Source organism: Anguilla rostrata, chromosome 8, assembly GCF_018555375.3.
Source record: "Anguilla rostrata isolate EN2019 chromosome 8, ASM1855537v3, whole genome shotgun sequence".
Taxonomy (NCBI): domain Eukaryota; kingdom Metazoa; phylum Chordata; class Actinopteri; order Anguilliformes; family Anguillidae; genus Anguilla; species Anguilla rostrata.
Window position 1 is genome coordinate 26,363,534 of NC_057940.1, and position 18,283 is coordinate 26,381,816.

General features: G+C 39.7%; 1 protein-coding gene across 2 annotated transcripts in view; it reads right to left on the reverse strand.

Moving 5' to 3' along the window:
* Positions 1 to 521: 521 nt before the first annotated feature.
* The window catches only part of npy8br (neuropeptide Y receptor Y8b), a 34,352-nt gene continuing 16,590 nt past the window's right edge, over positions 522 to 18,283 (reverse strand). The window contains exons 1-2 of one of the 2 annotated variants that reach the window (XM_064347399.1): positions 12,507 to 12,654; positions 522 to 2,531 (exon numbers count right to left, since the gene is read on the reverse strand). In XM_064347399.1, coding sequence (XP_064203469.1) covers positions 1,270 to 2,376 — 1,107 coding nt within the window. In that variant the 5' untranslated portion in view covers positions 2,377 to 2,531; positions 12,507 to 12,654 and the 3' untranslated portion in view covers positions 522 to 1,269. Of the gene's footprint in view, positions 2,532 to 12,506; positions 12,655 to 18,283 lie in introns of those variants that run through there. The other variant, XM_064347398.1, reaches the window with a different exon arrangement.

Sequence of the window (18,283 nt, forward strand, 5' to 3'; positions counted from 1 at the left end):
ATGATTGAACAATTAACTACTGGTAATGATAATGGTTATTTTCAGACACGGTTGAAGATGAAAGAAATATATCATTTCAGAGTCTATATTTTCTCTCTGTGTTATGGAAAATTTTAAATGACCTTCAAGTATTAGAAATAATGGGTCTTTGGCTAAAGTGCCATTTTCTAAGGTGTACAAGAATTATACCATTATCTTTGGCTGTTTGAGAGAAAAGCAAGGCTCTCATTGGAATTACAATTCCATATTCTGTACCAGACGGCAAACCTAAAAGACATGCATATTAAAAATATTTTCAATACAAAGTGGCACATTGGAGATAACATATACATGTAACACTGCAAAATGGCACATTCTCTGGTTATTGTTAACATAATTTGATTGTTAATATCTAAGGGTCATTAGTACAATGTTGCTGATAAAAATAATAAGAAAGATGGTCTGTAATGGAATCATATCAAATAACAAAACTTTGAGATTAATAATACAGATGTAGTCTGTTCACCTTGAAAGTACCAGCGTGTTTTTTAAATTTCTTTTATTGAATGCATCACACATATTATACAAGCATTTCTCGCGTACAGCAGTGCTATACAAATCAACAGTGAGTGAAGATGTTTGTCAATAAATCAAGCATTTCACCAGGGCCAAACACAAGAAATGAAACAGCAATATCTCATGGATCATGATGTAATGTAACGGAGACAATTTCCAGAGGCAGTTAATCCATCAAAGGGGTGGCGCAACAAATCAATTGTCCAACCTTCTTCCTTGCACACAGTAGTTACAAAGTCAGTTAGTTTCGACTGAACTGAGAGGCTCATCAACGTGATCAAGAATTCCCCAAAGAAACAATGTATCACAACAGTCCTCAGCTACCAGCCTAGATTTTCTTCAAATGAGCTACGGAAGATGGCCACTGATTGGGGAAATAGCAAAGACTAAGAGCGCACAGCCAAGTAGAATTCAGCACCCAGAAAGCCCTGCAGGGTGGGTGTGGTCTAATCTGCGGATGAGCACGTGACAGCTGTGGTTGTGCTGTGCCTTTTGGCGACGCTGCTTTTATTTTATGAAGGCCAGTCTCTTCATTGGTTGGTCTCTGAATCAACATTGGTGAGCGGTGGATGCATCAAGATGACACCATATCAGCGCCTAATAAGTGTCACAGCACAAAGCTGTTCAGTGCATGATGGTGCCGCATTGCCATAACGTTACCACTTTTCTCTCTCGCTCTTTCTCTTTCTCTCTCTCTATTTCTCTCTCTCTTAATTAGGTGTTGACACTGAAAGACCCATTGCTCAGTGATGACACCTTGGTGACCTCGGTGCTGACAACGGAGAGAGGGAAGCTTTCATAGCTCTCTGGCGCCCCCCAGCAGCGGCAGCGCTGCAGGGTGGCCTTCAGCTCCTTCTGGAAGTTGCTGTTGAGGAAGCCGTAGATAATGGGGTTGACGCAGGTGGAGGCCATGGCCGTGAGGTGGCAGGAGGAGAAGATGACGTCGTGCTGGCAGGTGGAGATGGCCTCGTGGTTCCAGTCGAACACCGTGTTGAAGACGTACAGCGGTAGCCAGCAGAGGGTAAAGACCACCACGATGGAGACTAGCATGGTGTTGACCCTCTGGGAGCCCTTGGCTCTCCTTCTGGCCTCTCGTGCCCGGTCCACCATGTCCCTCCGCCGGCGCAGTCGCAGGAAGATGCGCAGGTAGCAGAGGACGATGAGGATGACGGGCAGGCAGTACTGGAAGACCAGGAGGGAGGTGGTGTAGGCTAGTCGGTTTTCATTGGAGGGCCACCCCTCCATGCAGATTAAATGGTCGGTGAAGGGGTTGAAAGGAATGCTGAGGTTTTGGTAGGGGGCATTGGTGAGCACTTGGAAGGAGAGGAAGGGCAGGGAGATGAAGCAGGCCACCACCCAAATGACAGCCACCGCCAGGTAGGAGTGTCCCACCATGGGCTTCCAGCCTGTTGGGTGGAGAATGAGCTGGTGGCGCTCCAGGGCGATGAGCACCAGGGAGAAGATGGACACGGTAACGGACATGCACTGGACGAAGGGCGTGACCTTGCACAGAGCCTCGCCCAGGATCCATCGGTCCATAAGGGTGTAGATGATGGTGACGGGCAGGCACACGATGCCCATGAGGATGTCGGAACAGGAGAGGTTGGCGATGAAGATGTTGGTGACGTTCCTCATCTCCTTCTGTCGCGAGATGACGAAGACCAGGCAGGTGTTGCCGATGAGGCCCACGGCAATCACAGCGCTGTAGGCGATGATCAGGAAGGTGGTGCCACTCACGGAGGTTGGACACACGTCTAGACCCGCCCACGGCATCTCGCCCGACAAAGCACTGCTGCTGTTGTTCACGTAGGATGCATCCATGATGCCAGACTGATGTCAGAAGGTCGCTGACTTGTCTCTGAATGTAGTGAACACAGTTGTCTTGGAAAGTGTTTTTTTCTTCTTTGTTAGACGTACTAAGCAGAAAGTCTCATTGTTCCTTCGGTGCACAGACTGAAGATTTCAGGTTTTTCTTCCTATAAAAAATGAAAAACAAGAAAAGATTAGGCTACAATGAGGAAAAATGCAAACCATCCATGGATTATAGAAAATTATAGAAAAGTGAGACATTTGACGGACTTAATTTACATGTGACAAAGGAAATGTGAATCTGTCAATCAATTAATGTGACAAGACATGACAAGAATTACAATTTACTCCTCATTGGAATACAGTTCCAAATGATCCTGAGCCCATGATTGCTTTCCCTCTTTACCTACCTTTCAAAATGCACTACCAATCTCTTGAAGATCGCTCCTATCTGCTCAATTTCCATCTATTCTTAGGCCCTATTTTTAAATAATTCCCCAAAGGGAAAATCTATAAAGTAATCTTTCAACTTTTCTCAAGGACTGTGTGTCTTAAATATCTCAAATGATTCTTCCATCAGAAAGTTAAGAAATAGCCGAGAAACTAACAGTATGTGATTTTTGCTGAAATTACTGAACAAATGCCTCTTTCTGCAGATGTAGTGATGAATTGTTCGTTAAATAATTAATTTTATATTATTAGAACTTGATAGCATAACCTTGAGTGAATTCACCTTTTAAATGCTATAGGGATAAAAAGAAGTGATATAAAACAATCCTAGTAATAACAAAGACATCATATTACATAAAATTTCTTTAATGATCCCAAATAATTTTCAGATTTTTTAGTACTTTTATCATTTGTATGGTATATACATCTGGACAGTGATTGGACACATTGTCATAGAAAAGTATGCCAAGTCAATTTAGACACAGTCATTCACAGAAACCGATAAAAGCAGAAATTAATAAAACTGATACTATATTACTGATATTATGTCAACAAAGCAGCATTGATGGGAAGATATAAAATGTTAAAGCCATTGGGATTATAAATCATGATTAAATCCAATGAAATGGTAGACAGAGCGAGATTGAGAACACACTGCAAAGCTAAAAAACTTAATACAAATATATTATCACAAGCATTCCATCACATTTTCAAAGAAAGCACACTTGAATAATATTAAATAATAATGGCTTGCATTCGTGTAATGCCTTTCATGACCTCAAAGTGCTTATTGATGACTCCCCTCAGCCACCACTAATGTGCAGTATCATTTTGCCAAAAGATACTGAACACACAGCTGACTCAGAGAAGGATGTATCTGTTAACTCATTTATATGCAATGGGATCAATTAATAATGACAGTGAGTCAGGAACTCACTTTAATTATTAACAGATTTAACAGAATTAAGGAATAATTATGCATACTTTCGGGTCTTAAATCAAATTAGTTACATGTATTACAGAATCAACAAAAATGGACCATATGACCCAATAGAAAAAGGTGGTGGTGGCTCTAAAAATGCCATATAAAAGACAGCACTGCTATCTTCTTTGCCACTGTAGTAGGAAACCCCTCCGACACACCAAACAGCGGAAGTATCTGAGTGGCGAAGGAAATACGTGTAGTCTTACCCGATGCTACTGCAACGAGATTCATTTAATATTTTCTGACTCCAAAATAGCATTTTAACCTTTCCTCTGTGCTAACTGCTGTGCATAGAAGGAGACTGCAAGTGATCCACCAGTAGTGTGGCTTCATACATATCGCTATCTATCGTATTAGATGCGGATGTGTCTCTGGCGTGTGTAGGCTGCGTAGATACAATTGTGTATTTTGCTACTGCACTAGTGCATTGGCGAGTGACTACAGACTACAGATGTGCAGATATCCTGAGTATGTACTCAAAGATCAAAACAAAACACCAAGTCATCAATTGAAGACACAAACATAAAAAATAGTTCATTAATGATTCAGCCTTTGCCATCTCTGTAAGCATATCACACTGGGTTAACCTTTGTATCTGGCTGGGCGTTGACCCATAGGTATCAAGATCTTTAGTCAGCACCCCACCACCAAAGACACCAACTTGTTTCCCATGACATCGGCTTGACCTGATCACACCGTATTTTGGAGAACCCAAGTTTTACATAATGCTGATCCAGTAGGATGTTCTGCAACTAAGCACACCCTGCTGACTCCCAGTCAGCACAGTACACAGTCTGTTCTCCTTTGGGGGTCTGATAAGGAGCACACTTCTGTAAACCGCCCTACACTGTAATAAGACAGAGCGATATGTACTGTAAATATATACTGTTCAATTACAAATCGCAGTCCTGCGTTTTATAAGCATGTCTGCTTACTAGGGGACAGAGAAGGCTTATGTCGCAGGACTCTGTATCATCTCGAGATTAATCATTTATCTTGCTACATTGCATGCTTTGCATTGCAAAACTGAATAAAACAGCAATGAATGTGAGGGTAGGCATGAAAACAGCCTTCCTTCAAGCATAACTAAGCCATCATCAGCCATATTTCTCAAAGGAGAAATGAAAATTGAGCACAGATAGTGGAGAACAAAATGAGCCTGTTGGGCAATTTATAATTTAAAGACCTGAAATATTTGGTGGAATGCTGCTCTACTTTTGAACAACAAATCATGGCCAAAATATGAAAGAATTTATGAACAGTGCAGCATTTCATGATTTATAGAGCTATTGGCTATGCCTCTTTCAGGTGAGTCAAGCCTCTTTGTCACTCTTAAGCCATCATTCACTCTACTATAGATTATCTGAAATGTCACAGGAAAAGCAGTCGATATTCTCCCTCAAGCTTTGCTTGTTTTCTGTCCTCCCTGAGTATTAAAAATAATTTCCTCTGTGGTGTGAATGAGCTTCTTCATTTAAACAATGGTTAATCTACATTGCTTCTTCCTCTGCTTTTAGCGCCTGACTTTTAAAAGGCATTATCAGTCATACTTGTCAAAGTCTAATGCATGTCATCTTGTCTTTGAAAACTAATGCATTTTGCTGAAATGAGATCTTGGCTGTTGAGTGATTTGGGCAGATTTGTTTCCAAGAACAGATGCAACACTTATGCAATACCTGTGGTACAACACGCTGTGTACCTGTGGGCTGACCACAATAAGTAAAGACAATACATATTTTTTATGATATCATATGACCACAGTATAGTGCAGCTGTATAACAGCAGTACTGTGCCACTTTATTATTTTATGATTAATCATAGGGAAAGACTGAAAATGATTCGCTGAGGGGTCAATCTATGAAGTATATGCATGAATATATTGCATGAAGTTGGAACTAAAATGGGGTCAGCCTCTAAATATCCATGCTAGAAACATAAGGCAATTTAAGACAAGATGTAAAAATGTGACATACAAGATTTTTCTATTCCATTTCCCCCATAAAATTGCTGTTATTAGCCCCACAATGCAATTCTCAGATATCAGATGTCAGATAGACAGAAAGGCCAACAGGTATAACATTTGCAATCTGTATTCTGTGAGAAAATGTCTGTAGCTGCACTAATAAAAAACCAACTACTGTAATAGAGAAAGAGGCCCACATTTTTCATGGGCCCACATGTAGTAATGATTCCCCTTACAGACTCACACATGTGCACAGACACATTCTCTATCTGTCTCATATATGTGTATATATATATATATATATATATATATATATATATATACACACATTCTCTCTCTCTGCATGTGTGTGTGTGCACATGTAGCTGTCTGTATTTCTACACTGTATTAGTGCTACCTATCACTAAAAACCCTTCCTCATTTCGACATTCCTGGCAGTTGAAAAATAACCAACCATCCCTCAAAATATACTGAAGTAATTGGAAATGCAAATGCAAAGTATTGACCAAGGGTAGTCTTGTTTAACAGGATGCATTATAAAGCGATGAAGTATTTTTTTGTTTCTTTTTTGTGTGCATACAGCATGCCTATTTTACTGATGGACACATCTCTCAAGCTGTAGAATCACCAAAAGATGACATATTATTCTACTTTCGACAGCAGCATTTCCTTTTTGAAATTCAGCTAATAAAAAACTTTTTTTTAAATGTCATATTTCTCACTGCATTTGTTTTGGTTAGAAAATATATTGACGTCTGTCCTTATTTCTCTCCATGTAGAGCTGATAAAGCCAAACCATTATCCAAACCATTTCTCTTAAAAGGACTTTTTTCCCTTTTAAAATGTATGTGGAATGACCTACAGCTGCAATTAAACCTTGCTGAAACTGTACCAACTATTCATCCTAGTCTTGAGCAACCAGAGATTTATTCAAATTGAGAGCAACAGATTCAACAATAGTGAAAATAGCCTTTTCATTGCTTTGCAGGTAAAAATCTTTTTTCCCCCCGTTTGGATGGAGCTACAGCTGTCTACCATAATTATGGAAGAAAAACAAACATAAAACACAATGCACTAAGCGCCTCTAAAAGAGCAACATATGTGTATTAGCTGACTGATTCAAGGTCTGTAGGAGACAGATATTGATTAAACCATTTGAAATTTTCATTTAATGGACGAAAACGACCATAGAAAAAAAATGAAGACAATATACGGTATGAGGCCGTCTTAAAATCTTTCACCTGGAAAACATTTCTTCTCTTTCACTAGTGTTGCTTCATTAGTTTTATGATTTATTGTTGGAGTCTATGTCAGACCATTATGAAACCTGATAACATAAAGATCTTGTATTTTCTCATTAGCGTTGAGTCCACACATTCTTTTAAGAATCGGTCTCCCAGCAGGAGGCTGGCTGGTTGCTGTAGCTGATTAAAATAGACGGCTTTGTCTTTTTTAGATTTCAATTTTGAAAGCAGCAAGCTGAATTTGTACACCTTAAATGTGAAGAGATAATATCCGGCACATAGACCTCTAATGGGAAATACGACAACAGTTTTACATTGCTTGTGATGCAGAATAGCAGGATGTTAAAGAAGGTGACAATGTTAAAGAACAGAACACTAGATGACACTGAAATACACCATTTTGATAAATAGAGCAAATTAAAATTGTTTATTAAATTATCATTTGCATGGAACTTCTGGGCAATATTATGTATAACATTCTATAAAAAAGCTAATATTTATCTGAATTCTACACATTAATTCATGAATGTTGATTCTCAGACATCCACCCATGCTTTTTCATGTGGAGAGGTATTAGGTAGAGGGACTGAATGATCACAATGTTTCCCTGTTTGGAAGGCTAGACATAACCCATTACCATCTTTGATTTCCAATGCTTGTGTATCTGCAATACACAAGCATGCCTGTAAATTATACATCCCAAGATGCAATTGCACTAAATGCTTTAACTGCATAATGAGAGTTTTAGATAAAGGACATATTACATCAATACCCATTGGCTTACATTCTGATTATTGGTACACATTATTCCTTATTGCCCCTGTAAAGCATTATGGGACAAATTAAATGAAAACCAAGTTAAATTAAAATCAAGGTGTGGGGCAAGGCCATTCAAGAATGGTTTTGCATCTGAGATGCAATAAATGAACCTCCACAAGGTATTCTTTAAAGGTTTAGTGCATAGATTGCAAACCTATTACATCACAGACCCTGTCGATTTATCCTTTATTTTGAGAATTTAGCATACTCTCTTTTTCTGTGAGCTATGAAAATAAAAGCAAACAACTTTCCAATGGAAATGTAAACCCTGGTCTTCGCGAAGTCTGGAAGAGACTGCCAAGTGACTTCAGAGCTCATTCCCAGGGTCATAAGCACCAGATCAATTGGAATCTACTTTGTGGGACTGCTGTGGTTTGTGGTGTCAAAGACACTTCAATCTTCGGACCAAAAGTGGTTAACACAACTCACTGCATGTAGTTTGTATTCTGATGGAAAAGGACCTTGACCCTTCGAGAGAAGGATGTAATCACCGCATACATTTGATGATAAAAGCTGGATGCCTTCAGAAGCTGTTGGTAGCATTGTGGGAATGCAAAAACAGATGCCTTGTCCACTTCCACATGAACGTGTGACAATTCCTTTGAGCCCTTTGCGTGTACTGTAAAACATCTACAAAATATGCGTACCCTGATGGAACAGGGAGTAGTCAGTCTAAGACAATGAAACCACCAGGGAGTCGACTGGTATGTCGGCTTCATCGCATCACAAAGAATGGTACTACTGTGGGCTTAGTGAACAGGACCCGAGGGCAGGAAGCTTCTCTGATTAACCCTGATGTTTTTCCAAACCCTTGAAACCTCTGTTTTTATTGCTGTCCCATTCTGGAATGCCAGATGCCTATTTTGTAGACCCATTCCATTGCTGCAATGTCCGCCATCAATTTCTGAAAGTGCTGGCTTGCATGTTTCTCCCCTCGCAGTGCTAGTGCCATCAGGCATTGGTGTTAGGAGCTCTATGCTTTTGGGGCCAGGGAGATTATAAACACCTGATGAGCGAGGGGAGGCAGGGATAACCATAGAAACTGAAAACCTTCCCTGGGAGGAGCGGAGACCAATTGCACATCAGCCCACAGGACTTCTGGCCACAGCCAACACTAGTAGGGTCAGGATTCGAGTCCAGCTTGAGAGACACTGCCCCAAGGACTGGTTCATTTTTTTGTTTTTGCCAGTCAACTGTATAAAAAACAACAAGCCATAAAAATGTAAAAAAAAATCTCTTCAGAATTAGAATATTAAATATGTGTGCAGAATTATGTCAAAAATTGTACGGACACACTTAAAAATTACATACTATATTACATTAATTTTGCAGATGTTAAGTACATACAACAGTTATGTGAGAAACGGTGTCAAATCGGGATAAAAATACTCCCAGACTAACAAGCACAACTGCATCATCAATCAATACAGCACTACACTAAATGTAAGCTACCCTGTATACAAAAACAAAACCATAATACATGGTGGAGTGCAAAATAATCACATAACATATAAAATACACTGTTCAAATGGTGGTACTTTAGTCCTCCTTTGAGGGACTCCATGAAATAAACTTCCTTGTCTTAGTCTGACTGAGTTTCCAGAGTCTAGTCTGAGTCTTACACTATGGAATTCAAACACCCAAAGATTTCTTCAACTTGTGTAACCTACTGCTACCGATGACTCTACAATCATATAAAACTGTGACACCTTCACTCTCATGCACTCTGCTTCTACCTGCCAGCGTTCGGTATGCATATGAATTTTTGAGCAAAAAGCCTCAGGCATTCATATTTTAGTGAGGCAACACTTTGACATCTACCATATCCAGCACTGAACAGACTGAAATGTAGACAGCTGTTACATACTATCCACATAAGTCCAGAGTCAGCAGCCAGGTGGCTCATTTGGAGCCACTGCCTCAGATCGCATCCAGACCGTTCCCTGCCAGTGCCAACTGTGGCCAGAAGCTCCATAGGACGACATGCGAACGGCCACCGCATCGCCCAGGGCATGGGAAGGTTCAGCTGGTTCCGTGTTTCATCGCTCTCTAGCTACCCCTGCTGGTCCATCAAGCGCCAGTGGGCTACATTTCATAGCCAAATCTGATAGGTCCGACTCCACTCTATGCGAGCTTGGCTGTAGTCAGTGATGTGACGGGAAAGCAGCTGGTGAAACCACATGCTTCGGAGGGGACCCGCGGAGGTCTACACTCTCCTGAATTGGCAGAGGGGTTTGCACATGAACACAGGTGCCCCAAATTACTTTTTTTTTTAGTTATAAAGAAAAAAGTCCAGGGTCAGTTTGGTTTATACTTAATCATCAAGGTCCAGTAGCAGACTGGAAAAAGGCCTGTAGTCCTTTTTGGTACATACAGTCTTACAAATATTGTAGAGTTTTCCCCGTTCATTCTCAGATCTTCCAAGCTAAATTTCAGACACATTCCATCCACGTATAAGCAACTGAGCAAGCATGACATTTGACTCTCTTATTACCAGCATAATGTACCTGATGATTCGTTTAAAAAAATGTAACATTTCGGAAGTGTGAATGAGAAAATACGTACTGGTACACTTCAGGCAGTGAAAAGAGATAGATAGTCTTTCCTGGTTATCTAATACTGAAAACCTGTTTTTTAATCAAATCCTTCACACGCTCTGTAATCATCTCCAGCTAAATTTCAAGGACAGTGTGTCGAGTTCAAGTGGAAACTGAAACGCAATAAAACTTTGTTCTTCGCTCCCACAATGCAGTATTATCTAGAGTTTTCTGGTCAACAGGCACCTATTATTTTCATTTAGTGTGAAAAATTAAAGTGACAATTCTTCATATCCTTGAATTTGGTGTGAAAGTGCCGGACAACCACAATGTGTTTTCTTTTTTTTATCGATTTCCCCCGATGTGCTAAGTATATAGATTCTTTTAGGGCATATAAGGCTGGTAGCAATTATAACAAATGGTCAATAGCACAATGTGAACAACCTATACATCTCTCTACAGGCCCACTGCATGGCTCCCAGGGAAAACTGCTTAAATGGAGTGTCCTGTCTTCGGTGGATTAATGGTCTTCCTGTGAAAAATAACTTTTCCCCTTGCTATCTTATACTGCACACTGTATGGCCTGCTATTGATCAGGATCTCTGTTTCTTTCTGCCTGTCAGAGGTCTACTCTTTTATAGAAACAGCTAAAGCCCTGAAATAAGAAATCCATCACAACCCTGACCTGTTGACAGAATCAAGAATTCTCATTTTTATGAGAATTGTGGAGTTATTATGAGGTAGAATGAGCAGCAGTGCCAACCACACTTTTTAAAAAAAGGATGGACAGAAAATCAATGAGAAATGTATTTATTACTATAGTTGCTTGCTATACAGTATCTTAATAATGTGCCTCTGTATTTTTCTCCTTGGCGCTCTTGTGCAGTGCTTATTGCCAATTTTAGTTAATGGCATTCTGCCTACCATGGACAAACATGTCCCTGGGAACACATCTGCTTTACCATGGGTCCATCCTTTAAAATTTCCCACAGTACAATAACCATAGCAACAGTACCTCTGTATCCTGCTAAAATGTTGTGACAATTTTTTTGATGGACATGTCGTCTGTGATTCATAAACAGTGTTCCTTCAAAATGTTAAACAATATCTCTCACTTTTTTCATTTTAAATGATCATTTTCGACGGTTTAACCTCATCAAGGAAAGGCATTGACCATGCGCTGTGGGGGTAAGGGGTGATATAGCTTTGCAAAAGCTTGGAACCTTTTCATTAAATCAGTAGTTATCGTGCGTTAATAATGGATATATATGATGTATGCTGTAAAAATCACAACCACCATTCTTTCTGAGTATTTTAATAAATAATTATTAATTGTTGGTTAATTTTTAACAGCAAAACAGTTGCTCTAATTTATTGTCAAATAAAGTGCCACCACAGCAGATTAAAACAACCGTCAAGTCAAACGCGAATACAAACATCAGATACAATTAGAAGTGCCATTATCCCATCACTAGCTGATGTACCGCTGGATTAATATTTCATACTGACTTTAATCTTTTTCATTGTGCAATCGAGATCGATTAACATTATTAGCTTACAGTGCCGCATTTCCAATTAAACAGAGCCACAGGTTGTATATGTAACTGTATTACTTTTCAGACAGATTGTTAAAAAAAAAAAAGTTATTATACTGTACAGCTTGAAAACAAGGTGTTCGATAAGTTTATCAAACAAACCATGCTAAATATATAAACCCTACAAGAATCAGAGAAGCCAGGGGATCCGATGGAAAACTGTCAATCGCATTATTTTCTGATCATATGCCTGTAATCTGTTCAGAAATATTATTTTTTTATAGATTTGAAGTTAATATAATCTCATAAGCACCTGCTATCTTTGCGACAGACTCGAAACATCAGAACTGTATCTGAAACAGCTTTGAAGTATAAGATTGAGGAGAAACAATTTTTCTTGTTTCTACGTTGCACCCTTCATACCAAACATCAAGCTTTTTGTTTAGTTAATATAGCTACGTACTGTAATTGCAGACGTTTAGCCTGTGGGCTGCCTATGACATAAAACTAATTATTACTGGTTGCAAGCAAATAATAATAAAAACAAACATCGCCGCGCATCCCCCCCAAACACTGGGGATTTGATATAGAGTGTCAGCTGTAACTTACCTTTCACAAGATGTTTCCCCCAAAAAATGTGTCCGGGTACTGTTGAGTGCGTGTTCACACAGTCGTATCGGCAGACAGGGGCTCGTGTAACACGGCTGACAGGGGATCGTAGAATGAATGTTTTGAGCTTCGTGAATGTAAACGCGTCTTTTCAAGCAAGCCTTGCTTGAAACGCAGGTAGGTAGGGGGTGGCTTAGCGGCATGAAAAGCAGCGGTTGATTTCTCTTAAAGAGACACAGAGCCGTAACAATTCGATCATTTGTTCATTTCAGAAAGCAACAGATCCGTGCCTACCTAAAGTAACAGACGTGTTTCTTTCTTTCATCTTTCCATACTTCCTCTTAAAACCCCTTATGATTTCTCTTACAGTTGTTCCTTGCAAGCCATCAAAAACTGTAAACACTAAAAAAAAAAAAAATTCAAAGAACTTGTTTCAAAAGTGTTAATATTCCCTTGATCAACATACAAATATTTTATTGGTTTACTGTCTATTCTATGTAATCTGTTCTTAAGTGGCGTCTTTATTGTCTTTATGTAATGTTGTGTGCACTATAATACAAGCTCATCTTGTCATGCCAAATTGGAGAAAAATGATGAAGCGGCAACCCTTCCAAAACAGTTCTTTGATACAGAGGTGGCGTTTTATGGTTGCTTTTGAGACTTGGTGACCTCACAAGGCACCCAAACGCCTTGGTTCTTATGCTGTGATCCTTGGGTCCTTCTTTGCCTCCCTCACTACCTTCTTCCCTGTGTGTGGGGACAACATGTGCTTTCCAGTTCTTCCTGGCAAGTTTGCAACTGTTCCAGATGTTTGAAACATTATGTATATTATTATTGATTATCGCCTTAATACTGCTTAGTGGTATTTTTAACCATTTATGTTTTTTTTGTTACACATTACCGGATGTGTGTAGGACAACCATCTTGTCTGATTCTCATTTGATTAGACTGTTATTTGGCTTTACCTATGGTGATAGGTGACCAAGGCATTTTACATGTTACCTGGAAGGCCACAATACTTGAGAAAGAGATTGTCTTAAATAAGAAAAATTATTACAGATTTAAATTGAACAGATTTTATTTTAAAGAATCTTTTGGGGGTGGTAGTAATTTTGACTCATGTTTTTGAGATAAAATAGTATTACTCAAGAAAATTAGTTTTTAATGTAAGAATTGTATTAGAATAAAAGTATATGGTTTTTCCATATGTTTGTACCTAAAGTATAACTCATTATCTGCATTTTTTATTTTTCCTCATTTTCATCACGTGTGCCAAAAATATGGACTTGACTGTATACTCGTATGTCTAAAGTGCTAGTCAGTTATCACATAATTATATTAGCTTTCCCCACAATAAAAACAACTTCTCTTAATGATTGAAAATAATTATTTAATGCATTTGCATGTTTTTATGAACAACTCCCTCTGTTGAGCAGAACAGTTTAAACAAATATGAATACTACTACAGCAAATACTTTCACTTATTTGAAGGCATTGACATTAATGCAAGATGGTTAAGATGGTAGACCTAACTTGTGATTCAACCAAGGTCTCCAAGGTTACTGGCATTTATATAGAGATTAAAAAGACACGTAATAAGTGTAATAATTTATTGGTGTTCATTAAACATCAGGCACTAATTTTCTGATGTAGTGGCTTGACCTTTAAAAAACATCAAAGGATAAAGATTATTAATTACACAATGAAAGAGCAGACATTCTTTGAATTTGTAGTCAAGTGTCTAATTTACATTCCTTGGGCATTTTACAGTCATCCAGAATGAACATATTGGGCCCTAATGTTTACGGTGCAATAATGATGGTGCTTTTGTTTGTAGTCTTGATGTTTGTGAGGGCTGGTAATTTTAGAATTTCCAATTGTGCCTTTTAGGTTTTTAGTTATGCTACTTACACCTCAAGTGAATACGTTCTACAGTGTACAACAGGAGAGAGAATGCTGATTTGAGAAAAGGCACACCAATCACAGACGACAGTGAGTAATCTGTGGCCTCCTGGTCCTCAGGATGCCTATGACTAATACAGTTTTGAACCATAAGAACAGAATTCTATGAAAAATAAGGTGCAATATATGGGGCATGGAGTTTGTTCATTGGCTATGTAGAACTGCAATGTAGCCTCTCCACATTTCTGCAGTACACTATCCATGTGCCATCATGCCAGCACAAATGGAATCCAGTTTGGTCATTGACTAACATTGTGTTATTCTGCATTTGGTCAGTCTCTGTCATCATGCCATTTTGCTCTGGCATGTAGTTTTGGTCAGTGCTGATTACTTTGCAAATGTAGTTAATGTGCAAATTAGGTGGGACCCTTCATCTTTTAGCCAAGGTCTTACTGTATGTACTGTTTACATGCAGATATCTATGGCAGTTTGGAATAGAGACTGAAGAGGGACAACCCTCATATGGACATGCCTGGTACAGCTGCCATTTGTGGCATAAGTTGAACCCATGACCTTCGGTGTGAATCAGTGCAGGGTGTAATGTTTATATCGATGTCCTGTCCTCAGAACTCCAACAGCTTCTTCCATTCTAAGATTTGAGGTTTACCTATAAAAAGTTATGGCTTCCAGGACAGTCATATTTCTGACTGACAGTCACCAGTTCTGAAATGAGTAAAAATCAGGAAGATTACATCCACACTTATGCATCTGCAAATCAGTTAACAGTACCATCCAGGGGAATAGTGGATCCACAATCATTTCAGTATGTAATAAATATTGACTTTGCTTTTTGATTTAGATTTTTCAAAATCAAATTTTAAAAAGCGAAGGCCGTGCAGAGAATACATCTGACATCACTGTGCCTCTAAGAAGCTCTAACTGTCAACATCGTGATGGGTTATTGTACTCTTTGATGTACAAGTCTCAGCTTTGAGGTTAGGATTTAATTCTGACTGATCTGTGCTCAAGTGTTCTGTGGTACAGTGTGTTGATTATAGTGTGAAAAATAGTTATTAGCATGATGGCTAGTTTATCAGAGAAAAGGTAGCTCACTGAGTTTGATGAATGTCTGGTTTTGATATTTAAAAAACTTAAAAGCCAATAGCCAATGAACTACAATGACTATAACAGCAGGTTGCATTAAATAATGCTAAGTTATTATTCTTGGTCTTTCTTTCATTAAATTTCCTTTCAGCTAATCTCTTGGGTATAGTTGTGTAAAGATATATTACAAATTGTTTATACATTACACTTATTGAATATAAATGGACCTCTGTACCTTCTTGCCAATACCGTATTTTTGAGAGTAACCCTGATGTTCTGCACTACTGTTTGACGCTCTGGATAAGAGTGTCTGCCTGGTGACTGCAATGCAATATCATGCTGGTAAGCCACAGAAGAATTATCTGAAAGGACGAAACCTGCCAGTGTTTAACAAAGACAACAATTGCTCGCCGTTAGGCGGAGAGAATCAATTTCGGAATGCTAACTCGGTGCACCTCCATTACAGCAGATATGATGGCAGAACACACATGATGAATGAGCTTTTAATGGAGACCAGAAAAAGCAGCCCAGCTATGCTCCCTGGCTACCCTTTCTCTGTATCCTGTAATGTGATGGGAGTCATCGCTTTCCTGCCAACGAGGAGAACAGCGTCAGCGGAGGAAGAAAAGCATCTATTACGACGGCCACTTCTCATTCTCTGTCTGTGCCGCATCTGTGGCACTATTCAGAGTCTTGTGCGGCATTCCTAAAGAACTCTGTTCAATCTCACTCTCCAGAAATGTCATATCCCATCACTGGGCAATGTTCCTCCTCCCCCACCACCTCCCCCCCCCAACCCCCCCGCCCCCGCCCCCATCTGGACTTTTGATGTCGGTCTTGATGGGCTCAAAAAGTATAAAAAAATCCCCTGGTGTTCTGCCATTTGAATCTTCATCCGTCTGTGATTCTACTGTGAAAGCAGCACAGCCTATTATCTTCAGCTCCCTGTTGTTTTTTTTTTTTTGTGTGCGTTTTTTTTGTCATTTTGTCTGAGCCTATGGGGCCTGGGGTCATGCTGACATTTATGCTTCTGAGGAATAATAATTTCTTCCTGGCCATAATATCAGACAGCAGATATCATTCTTGGTACTCATTTATAATTTGTGAGAAACTGGTGGAGATGCAGAGATGAATCTTGTGCAGAGAGCAAACGGAAGCTCACCAGGGGTGACGATCTAAGGCGATTTGCTTTCAGGGCATGCCCACTGAGCAGCATATTCTGAGCAGTGCTACAGTATGCTCTCTGCGCAGGGCAGGAAGCTACCTGGCCTGGCCCACCGAACTGTCCGTTTAATCCGGGTACTTGCGAACCACATTGCTAACAACCCCTGGTGAGAAAATCTTGCCTCCACACATTAATTTGGCCAGACTGAGATGATCTATTGAAGCAGGATCTGCTTAAACTAAATGTCACAGCAGAATGCGGCTCCCATCTCATCCCACTTCTGCCCTTCTGGTGACTTCACACCATCGATGGTGAGTCCCACGTCACAGCTGATGCGGAGTCACAGGGACTGGTTTCCAAGGCAAAATAAATAAATAAAGAACTCATGATGCGAGACTGATCCCACAGCATGCGGAGGCTTTTGCCGGCTGCGTTATGAAACGCGACGAACGCGCCGCTCCGCCAGATTTGCACAAAAGCCCCGCGAGGAAACGACTTTCCGAGTGCACCCTCCGCGGGAGTCTCCCTCAGAAACGGTGAGACAGAGGCGAAGAGTGCGAAGAGGTGGAGTACAGACAAGTGGGCGCCGACCTTTGGGAAACTCCCGCGCCTCATTTAAACGCCGCGTGGCGTCTGGAGGAGCAGGAAAGTCTGCCATCTCAAGCGAGGGACTTGCATATTTTGCAATAACATTACAATGTCTTCATAACTTCTCATGAAAAGTTTATGGAAGAATATTGTCTGTTAAATGGGCCTGAATTTCAAATAGGAAATAAGAAGTCCTTCACTCTGCTGTAAAATATTGAGATGAAAATGGCAAGAATACCGATTTTACTTTCAAAAATGCAATTTTGCCAACATATTTTATTTAATACTTCCCAAAAATATCACCGTTGGCAAAGAAGCCTTTTAGAATACTTTTTTAAAAGACTGCTTTCAACACTGAATTGCATGTGGAAATGCACCCACAAATACATGTGCATGTGTATGTGCATGCACAAAGGGAGGATGATTGATTTTCAATGTCGATGACTTTGTTCAGCCATTAGGATGAAACTGTAGTACTAAAGGTGAAGAAAAAATTTAAAAAAGGGTAAAAAAACTCAATGTAGAAAAATACTTCCTGCTATCTTATGAACATTGACCATCAAAATTTACTTCAACATTGCAATAATGTTCTTAGCAAATAATGGAACTTCCAATGAAAACATGGTCAAAAATGTTTAAAGGGGTCAATAGTTAATAAATTGCTCTAAAGAACATAGAGCATGTCAAAAGACTAATGGGAAAAACATTGAGACCTGCATGCAACACTGCCTTTGCTAAACAATCTCAAAGTATAAAGAATGTCAACTAAAGCGAGCGAGGTCGAATTAGGCAATGACTGATCACTACTTATTATCTGATCATGGGAAATTACATTCTGCATTCCACCGGGAAAAGCACTGCACCCATCAATCTCATTAGACCATAAAATGGAAATGACTGGGCCAAGAATTAATGGTTCTAGGATCCCCACCACTCCACCCCTCAGGACAAGTACCGCAGAATATTTAGACTTTTTACTTGATGCAAATGAAATTACACCACCAACTGTGTCAGTGCC